The sequence below is a fragment of the Lissotriton helveticus genome, chromosome 7 (genome assembly GCF_964261635.1).
Source record: "Lissotriton helveticus chromosome 7, aLisHel1.1, whole genome shotgun sequence".
Taxonomy (NCBI): domain Eukaryota; kingdom Metazoa; phylum Chordata; class Amphibia; order Caudata; family Salamandridae; genus Lissotriton; species Lissotriton helveticus.
The window spans coordinates 1,820,855,704-1,820,871,091 of NC_136068.1; the positions used below are offsets into that span (position 1 = coordinate 1,820,855,704).

The 15,388-nt window shown below is 47.2% G+C and overlaps 1 protein-coding gene across 4 annotated transcripts in view; it reads left to right on the forward strand.

Moving 5' to 3' along the window:
- LOC144770807 (uncharacterized) overlaps positions 1–15,388 on the forward strand; it is a 156,548-nt gene that overhangs the window by 103,747 nt on the left and 37,413 nt on the right. For all 4 annotated transcript variants that reach the window (XM_078655573.1, XM_078655574.1, XM_078655575.1 and 1 more), the window contains exon 2: positions 7,956–8,079. In XM_078655573.1, the coding sequence (XP_078511699.1) occupies positions 8,067–8,079 (13 nt within the window). In that variant the 5' untranslated portion in view covers positions 7,956–8,066. The remainder of the gene's footprint in view (positions 1–7,955; positions 8,080–15,388) is intronic.

Sequence of the window (15,388 nt, forward strand, 5' to 3'; positions counted from 1 at the left end):
GGGAGATGAATCTCCGGACCTCCCGAGTCAATCCACCTCCTCCAGGCAGCCGAACCTGTTTGAAGTGGAGACCCCCTGCCACCAATTGAGTTGGTTTTGTCCGACTAAACTATACTTTGGTCGACCAGGGTTTCTAACAGTAGACCATGACCCCTCAGTCACATGTTGTTGCCTGGGAGGATAGAAAAAGGTGAGTGGCCTAACCACAATCGTGGGATTGGGTTCAAAGGATGGCCCTGTACATAAACACCGGGCTGTGAGGGGGTCAGAAAACGATACCACCACACAGTCACCGGGTATGGATTTGTGCGTACGACCGATCCAGGGAACTCTCCGCACCATAAGTATATTACTTCTTTGATGGTCGGGGAGTTGTTTATTGGAATTAAGCCAGTGAATGACTTTATTTTTTAAGGAAAAATCGTTCTCCTGTGATTGTTGATCTAACTCTGGAACACCCGCTAGAACAATTACGTACGACCCTGCTTCTGGCGGGAGGTCAATAAACCCTCCGCGAAAATTGTGACGACTAACCTGTCGTGTTTGGTTTTGCACCGGGAGTGGCCTGGGAAGGTGGTGAACCGGTGCCCTAGAGAGTGTGTTCGGCCTCTGTGCTGGTTTCTGCGGATAAAGAGGTTTACGTGTTACTGAGCTCGGAGTAGGGGGAGTAGTATTTACAACAATAGTACGGGGTTTTGGAATAGGCTTTGGTAGGGTCTCAGGGATGCTATGGCCTCTTTGTGAGGGAGGTTGAACATATTGTGTTTCTTTAGGCTGTGAAGTGGATTCCATTACACATGTGAGCTTAGTGTCCATTTCCTTGAGACTCAAGCTAGCTAGAGTGACTATGGTCCTTTCCATTTCAAGGAGGTTATTCTCTATGCGAGAAAGCCTCAATTCCAGAGGGGAAAGTAACTGCTTTAACGTACCCCAGACTAGTTGGAGGAATTCACTATCACTCTCCTTATCTTGTACGGAACCACTCGCCCGACCCTCCAGGATATTTATGCTATTCTGACTAGGAGGGATGATAAGAATATCATCTTCGACCCGGCTAGTTATTTCCGTAGTAACTTCCCCGTTGAAAACAGTATTGGTCAGTTTGGGGTTAGCGTCATTCATCCCAAGGGAACCCATGACCCTTCTATTGTTAAAAAACTTTAGCCTTGCTATTCTGGCTTTTTTCCTAGCGTGTATAGTTTTTGCCAGACATTTCTTTTTATATGCTGCAGCTTTCTTGGCGCCAAAATGACCGGCAGCGTGACTTATTTTGGGGGAGGGAAAGGAACCCGCAATACTAAATAGAGGGGCAGGGGCAGTGTTCTGTAACACTGAGTCAGGTTGGGAAATTGGAGGGGGATCTAGAGGGATAGTGGAGGGGACAGGATGCATAACTGCCGTTGTTATCAAGGGGCGTAGGGCAGCAGGGCAATCAGGGGAACGAGCAGATGCAATTTCCCCCAAAGAAGATTTTTTGGCGTTGGCAATGTGCGCCGACAACCTACGTGCAGCATCAAGTTCTAGAGAGACCTTGTGCTGCATTTTGGTGATTTCCTGGTCAATCGCCAAATTGGTTTTGACCAGGAAATCATCTATAGATCTATTGGAGTTGCTAGCCGCCATAAGGGTTTTACTCCGGCTACCCCGTGAACACATATTACAGAGTACAAGTCAATAAATAGCTATACACACAACAATAAAACTGTAAGATGTGACAGTGATGCTAGGATATAACAAAGGGGGTGGCCCAACCCAGCCCTCGTAGACCTCGAACGGCCTCAAACGGCCCAGTCTTTGCCCTGTCTTCGCCCGTGCTGCGTCCCGCGCTGCGGGAGTGTTAAGCCAAGATATAGTGGGCGTATTGGGCGGGATAAACGGGGGGCGGGCCGGCGGGGAGAGCGGACCGGATGTTCAATCCGTGGTCTTCGCAGGGACTCCTGGATGTCGGAGTCCCTGCACACTCGCAGCCCACGCCTTTCCTCACACCCCTACCTCCGCGTTCAGTGTCCGGGTGCTGTTGGTGACAAACGCACTCCTGTGCGCAGCGGCTCCCGCGGAGCGGGAGCGGCAAGCCGTGTGGGCGGAAATGCCCTAGAAACCCTCGAAAAGCAGGTGAGCCTCTTCGTGTGCTTTTGCAGTGTCCCACAGAATGGCTGGCGAAAGCGCCCTTTAAACTGACAGGTGGGCGGGGGGCGGGCCGGCGGGGAGAGCGGACCGGATGTTCAATCCGTGGTCTTCGCAGGGACTCCTGGATGTCGGAGTCCCTGCACACTCGCAGCCCACGCCTTTCCTCACACCCCTACCTCCGCGTTCAGTGTCCGGGTGCTGTTGGTGACAAACGCACTCCTGTGCGCAGCGGCTCCCGCGGAGCGGGAGCGGCAAGCCGTGTGGGCGGAAATGCCCTAGAAACCCTCGAAAAGCAGGTGAGCCTCTTCGTGTGCTTTTGCAGTGTCCCACAGAATGGCTGGCGAAAGCACCCTTTAAACTGACAGGTGGTCGGGGGGCGGGCCGGCGGGGAGAGCGGACCGGATGTTCAATCCGTGGTCTTCGCAGGGACTCCTGGATGTCGGAGTCCCTGCACACTCGCAGCCCACGCCTTTCCTCACACCCCTACCTCCGCGTTCAGTGTCCGGGTGCTGTTGGTGACAAACGCACTCCTGTGCGCAGCGGCTCCCGCGGAGCGGGAGCGGCAAGCCGTGTGGGCGGAAATGCCCTAGAAACCCTCGAAAAGCAGGTGAGCCTCTTCGTGTGCTTTTGCAGTGTCCCACAGAATGGCTGGCGAAAGCGCCCTTTAAACTGACAGGTGGGCGGGGGGCGGGCCGGCGGGGAGAGCGGACCGGATGTTCAATCCGTGGTCTTCGCAGGGACTCCTGGATGTCGGAGTCCCTGCACACTCGCAGCCCACGCCTTTCCTCACACCCCTACCTCCGCGTTCAGTGTCCGGGTGCTGTTGGTGACAAACGCACTCCTGTGCGCAGCGGCTCCCGCGGAGCGGGAGCGGCAAGCCGTGTGGGCGGAAATGCCCTAGAAACCCTCGAAAAGCAGGTGAGCCTCTTCGTGTGCTTTTGCAGTGTCCCACAGAATGGCTGGCGAAAGCGCCCTTTAAACTGACAGGTGGGCGGGGGGCGGGCCGGCGGGGAGAGCGGACCGGATGTTCAATCCGTGGTCTTCGCAGGGACTCCTGGATGTCGGAGTCCCTGCACACTCGCAGCCCACGCCTTTCCTCACACCCCTACCTCCGCGTTCAGTGTCCGGGTGCTGTTGGTGACAAACGCACTCCTGTGCGCAGCGGCTCCCGCGGAGCGGGAGCGGCAAGCCGTGTGGGCGGAAATGCCCTAGAAACCCTCGAAAAGCAGGTGAGCCTCTTCGTGTGCTTTTGCAGTGTCCCACAGAATGGCTGGCGAAAGCGCCCTTTAAACTGACAGGTGGGCGGGGGGCGGGCCGGCGGGGAGAGCGGACCGGATGTTCAATCCGTGGTCTTCGCAGGGACTCCTGGATGTCGGAGTCCCTGCACACTCGCAGCCCACGCCTTTCCTCACACCCCTACCTCCGCGTTCAGTGTCCGGGTGCTGTTGGTGACAAACGCACTCCTGTGCGCAGCGGCTCCCGCGGAGCGGGAGCGGCAAGCCGTGTGGGCGGAAATGCCCTAGAAACCCTCGAAAAGCAGGTGAGCCTCTTCGTGTGCTTTTGCAGTGTCCCACAGAATGGCTGGCGAAAGCGCCCTTTAAACTGACAGGTGGGCGGGGGGCGGGCCGGCGGGGAGAGCGGACCGGATGTTCAATCCGTGGTCTTCGCAGGGACTCCTGGATGTCGGAGTCCCTGCACACTCGCAGCCCACGCCTTTCCTCACACCCCTACCTCCGCGTTCAGTGTCCGGGTGCTGTTGGTGACAAACGCACTCCTGTGCGCAGCGGCAAGCCGTGTGGGCGGAAATGCCCTAGAAACCCTCGAAAAGCAGGTGAGCCTCTTCGTGTGCTTTTGCAGTGTCATAATACATGTGCTATAGGTACATACCACAATTGGAAATGGACTCCTTGTTAGCCCCTGTACCATGCACTATAGGTGCTCAGGGCATAGGTGCCACCAAGGCCTACCAGGGGCTGCAGCATATCTTTTGCCACCCCTGGCTGGTTCTTAAATTGACACAACTGGCTGATCACTCAGCTGGGGCAAGATGGTGTAATCACCTCTTGCTTAGATATAGTATACCTATATCTAAACCTATATCTGGACACATATAAACCTGTGAGCCACTCCTATGGAAGGCCTTATCAATCCTGGAGGCAGAGTGCGTGGTTTAATGTGAGATGGAGCTCTAGCATGAGCTGAGCCTGTCTGCAGCTGTCGGGAACAACTCCCTAAGCTGTTCCGGGATAATGCCATACCATATACTCTTAAGTGCATTATAATCCTCGCGGTTATATAGCAACTTTGGTTTGGCTTTATCAAAACATGTCGTGTAAGGTGTCATACCATTTGGAATACTATCCCCTTGCCAGTCCTGGCAACGGGGATATCATTCCACCCCTCTAGAGGGAGAAGACATGTTACTTTACTGAAATGAGGTTAATTTTTAAAAGGGCCTCAATCCACAAAATGGATGCTTCTGCCACAGACACAAGTCTGACCCCCTGTTGCTGACCGTAACTCAGCCAAGGAGGCCTGGACAAAGGATTTCCTGTCGCAGGGAGGTGTCACACCACCCCAGACAGGAGATAGTGGATTGTAGCAGGGAGGTTTGAAAGAAACCAGACACTGCTTGGGGCGCACAAGGCTGCCCCTTGCATAATCCGGCCAAACCGGTTCTGGGGCACACCAGCCCCTGTCCCAGCGCGGCCTGGATCGAAGGAAAGGGGTGTATCCACCCCCTTCCTGGGTCCCACCCATAGGAGGGGACCTAGAAGGTAATCCAGCCCCCTAGATTCGAATAAGAGTGGGAGCAGTGCCAATGCACTTCAGATTATCCTGATGAAACATAAGAAACGAAACTCTGGACCCTTCGACATCCTACTCAACTTAGAAGACTGAAGAATCTCCCTTGTGGTCAAGGAGTGACCACCCTGTGCAAACAGGCACCATCCAGCACCTCGACGTCTGCTTTGTTGCAGTTCCTGCCGGAACTCGAGCGACAGAGATCGACGAGATCAAGCTTGCCTGCCTTCTTACAGCCCGATCCACAGTCCCTGCAGAGCTGAGACACGTGGAGGCGACCGGAAGCGTGGGGCACGCCATCTTGAAAAGACCACGAGACGCTGACCGTGCAGCCCACGAGTGACCCTCGAAGCTGTACACCAGGGTTTGAGAAGCCCCAACCCTGAGCCACTCTTGCACCGAAGTTCACCCCTCTACACTCGACGAGTGCTGCGTGGGGCCCTTCTGCTTTCTTTGGCTCAACGCATTGGCCCGGTAACTTGCCAGCTGGCTTGTGGCCCTTGTGCAGACGAAAACCTAAGTATGACTTGTGATTCTGGTTGCTCCAGATTTGCACCCGCTCCCCTGAAAAGGAGCACCCGCTCTGACCCTCCTGGTCCGAGTGAAAAGCAATCTCCCAGTTTCGCGTGGATTGCTTTTGCCAAGTGTTGTTTGCTCCAATCTTGAAGCCGACAGCGCCGACGGTGAGAGCCTACATGGCAGCGGAGAGAAGCTCCTCGACAACCACCTGATTGCGCCCGACATTGCCTGGTTCCGTCCTGGTTCCACCCTGGTCACTGCTAAGTGACCCAGACTCTGTCCCCTCTGCTTTCAGGTACTTTTCTACACTGATCCACCCTTGGATCACACCGGACACTTCTCCTTCACATCGCCTGCAGCATCTTCAGCTTCAAGCACCCAGAACCTGCGTGACGAAACCCGACGCCACTTCGACCCTATGCACCCGCTTCCTGTGGGTGAGGTAACATTGCAACGCCGGTGTTCCCACACTGGTACACACCTCTAGGGTCTGTGTCTAAAGTTTTGTCTTTCTAGGTTCATCGGAAGTATCCTAAAACTCTGTTTGTGTAACTTTTACGCACCATTGACTTAACATTGGTGCATGCCTGTGCTTTAAGCACTGCACCCGAATCCCACAGGCTTTTCCCGACTTCAGCATTGCTTGTCCCGACTGCTCCCAGCGATTCCCTAGGCCCTAGGCCTAACCACTGTTCGATTGGTATCTCTTATACCACTTTCTTAATATATGGTTTGAGTGGCCACCCGCCCTCATCCATAATTGTGCAACTTTGTATGTTATACTGTGCTTTTGATTTAACGTGTGTGCCCCTTTATTCATAAAGAGTACTGGGGATTATTCTTAGAAATACATACATATATTTTTATAATATATACTTGTGTGGTGTCCTTTCATTTGGTGTTACAGGACTGTGATTGGTAAAACAGCTCGCTTAACACGACCTCTTGAGTTGAGCCTTTAAGGCTGCTTAGTCTATGCTACCATTAAGATAGCTTGTCTACAAGGTTGACTTACAACCAGACACCATAAGGGGTTATTTGGACTGATACAAGGTGGTTCCAGAATTGGAAACATCATATATCAGGCCAACTTCTCACAGAGACCAATTATCAAGTGTTCAGGAAATATGGACAGGCCTCACATCGGATGAAATTTGTATTTAAGAGAATCTTTTAAATTTACGTGAATTTTTGAAAACATTTCATGGGTTTGAAATCCTTTCTATGAAATGTTGGAAACTGCAGCTTATTACGCACTGAAATCAGTTAAACATAACATGTAGAGATTCCAAATTCATAACCGTGTAATTTCTGTCCCGTATTGCTATTGAGTGATGTTGGTGGGAACAATAACCATGACACTGGGAAGTTGATTTGAAAAAAGCGTTTTCTATAAACCCAAAAATATTTATTGAGAAAACTGAGTGAGATATTAGACTGTTCTCTTTGGGTGTGGGTAATAAATAGAACAGGAAATACTACTTTTTTTAGTTGAGCGCAGCATTTTAGAGAAAAACATTTGTTTTGTTAAAAATAGATAATTTCAATAGAAGGAAGAAATTGTTGAAGATGTTGTCTCCAAAGTTCAACCAACATTAGGTACTCATTAGGAGTAGAATGATAAGATATTGTTTGTTTGGAGTTATCATGATGTGGGTGAAACACACATCTCACAGGGACCTGTGAAATGTTTTACATATTTTATTGGTCCCTTAAAAAGTTTGGTTTCTATGCTACTGGATTTTCTGTAATAAAAGCAGCTGAGATCTATCTCTCTATCTTACTTAAAATGTATCCTAAATGCCTTCCTATGAATATTCAATCTTACGGTCTTCTGGTGAATCAATTCACCTTACCTGTATCCATAGCATAGATTACCAAGACCTCGTGTCTCAATTCACATGCTGCCCAGATGTCCTCACACCATTCTTGTTCTGTGGCTACCATGTCCTGCTGTGTAGGCCATTAGCCATTAGGTTTTAAATGGATTTCCAAACAGTCATTAATCAAAACTGACTCTTAACTGGAGTTTCAGGTCAGAAGTAGGGAAATTGTTGTAGAGTTTTGTGAAAACACAAACGTATCATTCCGCCTGTTTTTAAAATCATCACTGCAAATATTGATGTTCTAGGATGCGATTAAAGTACAAACTTTGAAGCCAAATGTGGTTTTTGTTGCTGTTGATAGAAGGACTTAGGTGCTCGAGACCTTCGATCTTGGTGTGATTCTCTGCTTTAACGTAGTTCATCAGCTTTAAAAGTCATCACGCGGGGTGTATCCCCTCTCTCTGACCTGCTTTCTGCACACAATTCCCTATCCCTACTCACACTTATCTGCCATCCCTTGGATTTAGATTCTACCTTGCAACCCTATGTGACTTTACCAAACTAAACCCACTCCCCTAGTATCATGCCAATAATGGTTCTAGTGTGTGTGATTGATGGGCTAAACCTGGATGGTAATAGAATACAAACCACAATTGTCCTGTTGTGTTTCTTTTTCAGGATCTGTTGCCCGTGAGGAGGTAGCTGTCTTACTCTGATGACGATTGTGCAACCTCGAAGGAGTATTTCAAACATTGCTGCAAGAATGTGACAACAAATTATTTTGAGAAAATGTTGTCTTTGGGTAAGTTGCAAATCTCACTGATTGTTTCTTGGTCCTTATGAATCTCGCTTCTGCATTTCTTTTTTCCCACCACCTGATCTTGAAGTGTTGACCTTCTCGGATCCCTCCACCCCTCAGTTTATTTAGCATCTGTGGTGCAGTTTTTGTTCAGATTTCAATGTCTGAGTGTCTGGCAAAGTACATATAGTAAAAGTTCAGGTGCGTGGTAGCAGAAGACCCATAGCGCTGAAATAGACCTATTCAATTGGAGTTCGATTTATTGTGTTGCATTGCTTTGATTTTAGCGAAATAAGATTAAAATGTTTGATGCAGAAGATGTAAGAGAGTTTTGAGGTTTTCAATCCTCAATGCTTCTCCTGGATGATGTTTTGCCTGCTCGTCACTTCCTGCTTGCTCCATGTTATCATCCGCCATCTTAAGTATTGTTCTAGTTGCCACTTTACGTAACACTCTAGTTGCTCACTGAGCTAATATTTAAGTATGCCACTTCTGCATTGACATCAGTGACGTGCGAAAGGCAAGCCTGTCTGCACCCGTCCATGCCCAGGCCACATCCAGTAGCCACAGACGCTGCTCCGCAGAGAGCATCATATCAGGTAATCAATCCCTAAGATGCACCATGACCGAGGTTTGAAGCTGGGCTAATGGGGAAACAATTGTTCAGAGATTCTTAAGACAACTGGGCATATTAACACATTTCTACTAACCACTCAGTTTCTCTCTTGGATAAGGAAGCATGCAGTCATAATTATTGTAGTCTTGAATCTAACTCTGAAAGTTATAACCAGCTTTAAAGGAGCCCTGTCGAATGCCCTATCAGCGGTTAGCAATCAGCAATCTGATTGCTGAACAAGATTTAGATCAGCCATATTTAAATTTAGCCATGATTATTAAACAATCCCTAAAATGTGAGATATTTAGGTTTGATGTTCAGGCTAATTTGGACACTTTAACAGAAATGTATTTAGCCAGATCAAGTTGTGTGCCACATTTCATTTTGCTGTAGACGGTTAAATGTTAATTTTAATACATCACTTGAATGATTGAGCTGTCACTTAAGTTCCATCTCTTCGCCTAATACCAGAAATACCACTTACTAATTTTAATATGCATTTGGATGCATCGTCTGATAGTGATCGACTGAGGTTTAGAAATTTACTATTGATGTTTGATTTTAAGATCCAACCTACTCTTAGAGGCAAATATATGTTACATATTGCCTATTGTGACAAATTTGGCTTACCCTATTCATCCTCCTTTTGAAGCACCATGGACTAAATGTGCTATTATTCCCGTTAGCTGGGTATTTGCCTCTCGCATCCCTAAGACAACTGAGCTTTTGACACATTGGAGGCTTCTAAATAACGAGCCTCTATCCTTTGTCTTTGAGGAGGCGTTGACTGATAGTGATGGGTTTTGGGTCCCTGGGTATTTCATTACACCATTAATGCCCTTCTTAACAATTCTCTGAAAGACGGTGTCCTAGTAAGAACGCATGTAAGCAAGGATACCACAAAACCATGAATTGGTTCTCCGAGGAGCCAAAGGATATGAGACAAGCTCCGCCAGCTCATGCAAGTGTGATTGATCGGATAACTCAAAATGTCTCTGATTTTCATTCATTAGAGAATACAACAAGCATTTGCAATGCAATAGGTCTCGCATTTATGCGAGTTTGAGCTATTAACATTGCAAATGGCAATGACTTTCATTTTTGTTTTTAAAACCTAAATAAACGGCAAGGCATTGTCATTTACAATGCCAATAGTTTAAACTTGTGTAAATGCGAGACCTGTTGCATTGCAAATGCTTGTTTGCTATTGCTGCCACTAACGCTGTACAATCCACGGATTAGCACCCTGGCACCTGTAAACCCTAACAAAAATATCCTTCAGCTTCCTTTCATAAGGAGCAGTATAAAAGGAACCCCCCCCCCCCCACCCGACTATTGTCTTGACCATACCAAACAAGAGAACCATGTCCCCCAATCCCTTTAGAACAGGACTGTGACCAGGAAGAATTGAACTTTGTGAAGAATATCTCTTGTAAGAAATCAACGCATTACCACTTCAGTGTGGTTGCAGTCCTTCTCTGAGGAGTTAACAAGTAATGCAAGGGGCATCAGACCAGACAGGCCATGAGTAATGCAGCACATATAAAACCGAATCTAGAGAACTGCATTACAGCAAAATCCCTAAGCAGAGCTGTACCAAAATTAAACTTTTAGACAGAAGCACCTAAATCTTAGTTTGACAAAGGTTTAGGGCCACTTGGCATCCCTGCTGCACATCTAGAAGAGTTTCCCCTGAGCCTCAGCTCAGGATGCCCCATCCTACTGGTGGAGTAGGGTTTTTAAAGTATCTTTAGATTTGCAACCATTTTGCATGATATTAAAAAAAAAAAGCATTAGCAAAACCAGTATTTTTCTGCTCTAAAAGACCAAGTAATTGGATATGCTTTTTAACTTTTTTTCCACCATTTGCATTCAAATGCATGTTATAGCGCATGCTTGACTAGCAGTGTTGCCTTTAGCTTTGTTAAAAAAAATCCATTGCAAGATGGGCTCTAATGCGTACACATTTGTCTTGATGCAAACATAAATCAGTCATGGGGCATATGGGTGTGGTGATGCATGTAGGTTTAGACGAATAGGTAGAAAAGCCATTGAATCGGAAGCATGGAAGTGAGATGGAAAATAAAGCCATCTATCGGAACCCAGTGACAGACCCAAAACCCACTCAAGAATATGAAATGTATTTGAAGAAATGTTTGTCTACGAAAAGTGAGAGCGGTCTGCCGCAGAGGCCTAAGGAGGGCACTGGATTGGAAGATATATTGTATTTTGTTGGCCACCTGTCAAGTGCTACATTGCTTGTTATTTAAAACTATAAATCCCAACATGTCAAAATCCGAGCTCTGTGGTTAAATGATTTGACCATTTCTTATTTCTGCAGGTAAATGTGTGAAGTGATTTGTGTCCATTCATTGTTTCCATGTTAGTAGAAATTTGCGGAATAAGATTTTTTTTTTTTGTATCTCAATTCTTTATTGGCTTTGTCAGGATCCACTTAAAGATGCAACACAGGATGTACACATAGTTCATAATGCAAGGCAATATAACCAACAGTAACCTAATGCAAACCTCTGTTTAAGCAACACTTTACACTCATCCAGGGGTCCGACAATAAGAGGTAAACTAATAAGCAACAAAGCTCTAACCTTAAAGAGCAGTAGTCGAGAATAAATAGATCAACGCCCATTTAGCGGGGGTGGGAGGCCTACAGCTGAGACTCTAATGGGGGTGGGGAGAGAGTAGAGGTCCAGATCCTATGTAAGAATGTGGACGGGTCCGTTAGGAAATTCTGGCCCCCTGCTGACCCCTCCACATAGATCTTCTACATCAGGGAGTAGAGTGAAGGTCCCATGGTCTGCTTGACTGAACAACCGTACAGGTCACCGAGAAAAGAACCCCGGGAATGTAAGGACTGTGTGGGGGCATTTCTAGGGGCACAGGAAACCAAACCAGATGTACATACGGATATCAACCCTTGAGGAATGTAGTCCAGACCTATTTGAAGATCTGTGAGTTGTCATTTAATTTTTAAAAAACTCTTTCAAAGCGTGACATATTGTACATGCTGCCTAGCTAGAACTGAATAAAGAACCATATCGGTAAAAAATACGGCCATTTTTAAAGGGTCGTCATCACATATCGAGGTCTCGTGTGAAATCACAATAACAATTCAAGTTTGATCGAGAGAATAAGACCTCACCATTCATTATAAACATAAATCAATGAATGCTGCAAGCTCACTGAAAAAAAAGTTATAGAAAGAATAGTATAATAACTCTTGATACCACCGGCTCGCCGTGCCTAGAATTACAGAAACTACATATAAATGGCGGCGATCCTTGCTAATTCACTTCTTATTTTCATTCTTGTTTTATTTCTATGTGACTGGTTAATAAGTCCCTGAGATGTTAAGAAAGCCACCCTCTTCCGAATCTCACTATAACCACATTCTTACGTGTGTATTTTACACTGCGCAAGCGCACTGGTGCCCCCGATGCTGACGTATTGACATCCTGCGTGTGAGTGTGCGCACTGGTGCCCCAGATGCTTACGTATTGACGTCCTGCGTGTGAGTGTGCAGCGATCTTCTCGACCCTCCGGTGGAAAATACTTCGGTGGGCAAACTGATATCCATAGTAGTGGAGAAGTGCGGCGCGCCCCCCAGCCTCCGAAAAGTGTTCGAAGACTTTCCGCAGATGGACAACAGCGCCACCATGAAACAAGCCGTCATCAGAGACATGGCATTCAGCCTGGACCCATCTGCACTAATTATGTGCAATTGGACGGCGTTTATGATCTTGATCAGCCGTGCTTCCTCTTTGTGGAGCAGATTGAGGGGAGAGGGGCTGCCTATATCTCAGTACTTGCCTGGTCATGCGCTTCCTGATTGCCGGAGGTGTGTGTGGAAGCGGGGGTAGAGTGCCTGGTGCCCGTGCACACCGATCACCACTTAGTGGCCCGCTGGTACCTTAATCCTCGCTGAGACGGACCCCAGGACCGTCCTTTTTCCCAGGCTTCACTGTCGCATTCCAATCTACGCGGCGGGAGTTCGGTGCTGCTAAAAAATTCCTTCAGTCCGAAAACATTCCATACGCTATGTTGTATCCTGAGTGTCTGCGTGTGGGATCGGAGGGGAATTTCAGAATCTTCACAACCCCAAAGGCGGCGTGTGATGGTGTGGACATGTACTCCGGTATTTTTGTGCTAGAGCATGTGATTCTATGTGTGCTCGTGTTGGTGCGCGCAGATATTTCTGTTTGTATGCTTATGTCTGTGCGTGTGATGGTGTGTGCATGTACTTGAGTGTTTTTGTACTAGAGCATGGGATTGTATGTGTGCTTGTGCCGGTGGATGCTTCTGTATGCGTGCTTGTGCGCGCCCTCTGTTCGCGTTTGAGTGTGCTCGCACATTTGTGTGTGCTTGTGCATGTCTGTGCGTGTGATGGTGGGTGTGTCATGTACCTGTGTGTACGTCCTTGGGTATTTTTGTTCTGGGCTTGTGATTGTATGTGTGCTTGTGTTTTTAGTAGTTTCTGTATGTTTGCGTGTGTGTGTGTGCGTCTGTGCGTGTATGAGAGTGTGAGCGCATTTGTGTGTGCTTGTGCATGTCTGTGCATGTGATGATGTTTGCGTGTGCATGTACTTGGGTGTTTTTGTACTAGAGCATGGGATTTTATGTGTACTTGTGTTTTTGGATGTCCGTGTCTATGTGCTTTTGTGTGTGCGCATATGCGCATATGAGAGTGTGTGCCCACATGTGTATGTGCTTGTGCATGTCTATGCGTGTGATGGTGTGTGCACACTGGATTCGATTTTTTCTCTGGCAGCCACTTTCCTGGAAATTGACTCTTAACTGCCAGATGCCTGACCTTATGCTGGCCACCATTGTACATTACTCTCCTGCCTGACCCCAAGATGGCTTCCATAGTGGTCCCCTTCATGTTGTTTTACTTCCCTGGGACAACAATTGGACATTGATAAGACATTGAACCTATCCCCTAACCTGCTTACATATCAGGACTTGGAACCTGTGGAACTTACCCCAGACTGTAGAGACCAAGTGATTTGGCTGATTCCCGGTGGAGCTACCATATAGCTAAAGAGGAGATGGGTTGTGGACTCCCCCCCTGCCTACCTACCCAGCTGGACTTTGGGCAGATCTTTCCCTCGTCTCTACATCCTATCTTCCTCCTACCCCTTTACCCTATCCCCTTACCCTTCCTTGCACCATTCACCTTGTCCCCTTATGTTCTTTAAATGCTTTTCTTGACACTTATGTAATTTTTAACTGATGTAAATTGCAACATTATTGTTCCTCATGTAAAGCGCTCTGTTTACTTTTGGTCTAGCCAGCGTTATAAAATAACTCATTAATTTAAATTTGTTCCCATTTAGTACTCTTTCTCTCTTTGGCTACTTCCCTAGCTCCTATCCCCTCTCCCCTGAATCTCTCACCTTGCCTGCTAGTCTGCCTAGCCCCCTGTCCTTTGTGCCCTTTGACTAAGCACTCTTTCTCCCCTTGTTGGGGAAAGGTCCAATATTTATACTCTGGAGTCTCAGCAAACCCGCTGAGAGAGTCCACTGCACCAAGGGAACCACTCACCGCTGAGGTATGGTATGGCACCCCTTGCCAAAGCACCCCCTCTCCCCTTTTTAGGGAAGGATCCAGTATGTAGGCCTTGGAGTCTGAGAGACCCCTCTGAGAGAGTCTACTGCGTAAAGGGAGCCTCTCGCAACAGAGATAGGGAAGTGATACCACTTCCCCTGGGATCACAGCTTACTGGACTTTGGACGTTGCTGTGACTCGTCTACTGGTTTGTGTCCCCGTTGCCCTTCCCCTCCTCTTTACAAGCTGTGTCCGTCACCCTCCTCTTCTCTTTTCCCCCTCATTACCCCTCCCCTGAATCTTTCCCCTTGCCTTCTTTTCCCCTTGCGTATCAGTGCTTATTATTTTATCTTGTCTTTACAAGTTACTATGTTGCCATGCTCTAATAACTGTGTGACCTTTGTAACGATGTAACCTGTTACTATGATCTGATGCTCATGTAAAGCGCTCTGATACCTACGGGTCTAGCCTGCGCTATATAAAACCTTTAAAATAAATAAATAATAAACTTAACAGCTCATCAAACTCCTAATGAACCTATTGATTGTAGAAATTATGGCATTGAGAACCCTGTAAAATTAAGTCAATTCAAACATTTGAATTATACGGAATGTTTAACCTTAATTAAAAAAATAGCAGGTCTTCTAAATCAAAGGGTGACCTGCTACTGGTTGAAGTACATAAAGAGTTCTTAATTAACTTTCAAGTGGTAATGGAAGCAGTTGTAAAGTCTTCTCTCCATTCGGGCTAAGATCCAGTGGATCTGAGGAAAGCTAGGATCATCCACTGTTGGCCAACTCTTGACCCTGAGTCTTTGGATCATTTTAGATCAGTGCTGTAGCTCCCCACCATTGCAAAGGTTTGGGAGTGAGAAGCATTTAATCAGTTATCATTTTTTGCTCATAATTGTAACTCAACCAAAGTAGATTTTCGTGCTGCATGTAGCACAGAAAGTGTAGTTATAGTGGTGTTAGAGGACCGATGGCTCTACTCTGATCGTGATGTACCAGCGGCATGATATGATTAGATTTGTAGCTACATTCGATACCGAAGACCGCCGGCTGCTACTTCAACCCATGGTGGAAAGCTGTATCGGTGACACAGCCTTGAACTGGTTTCAAATATTGCTGA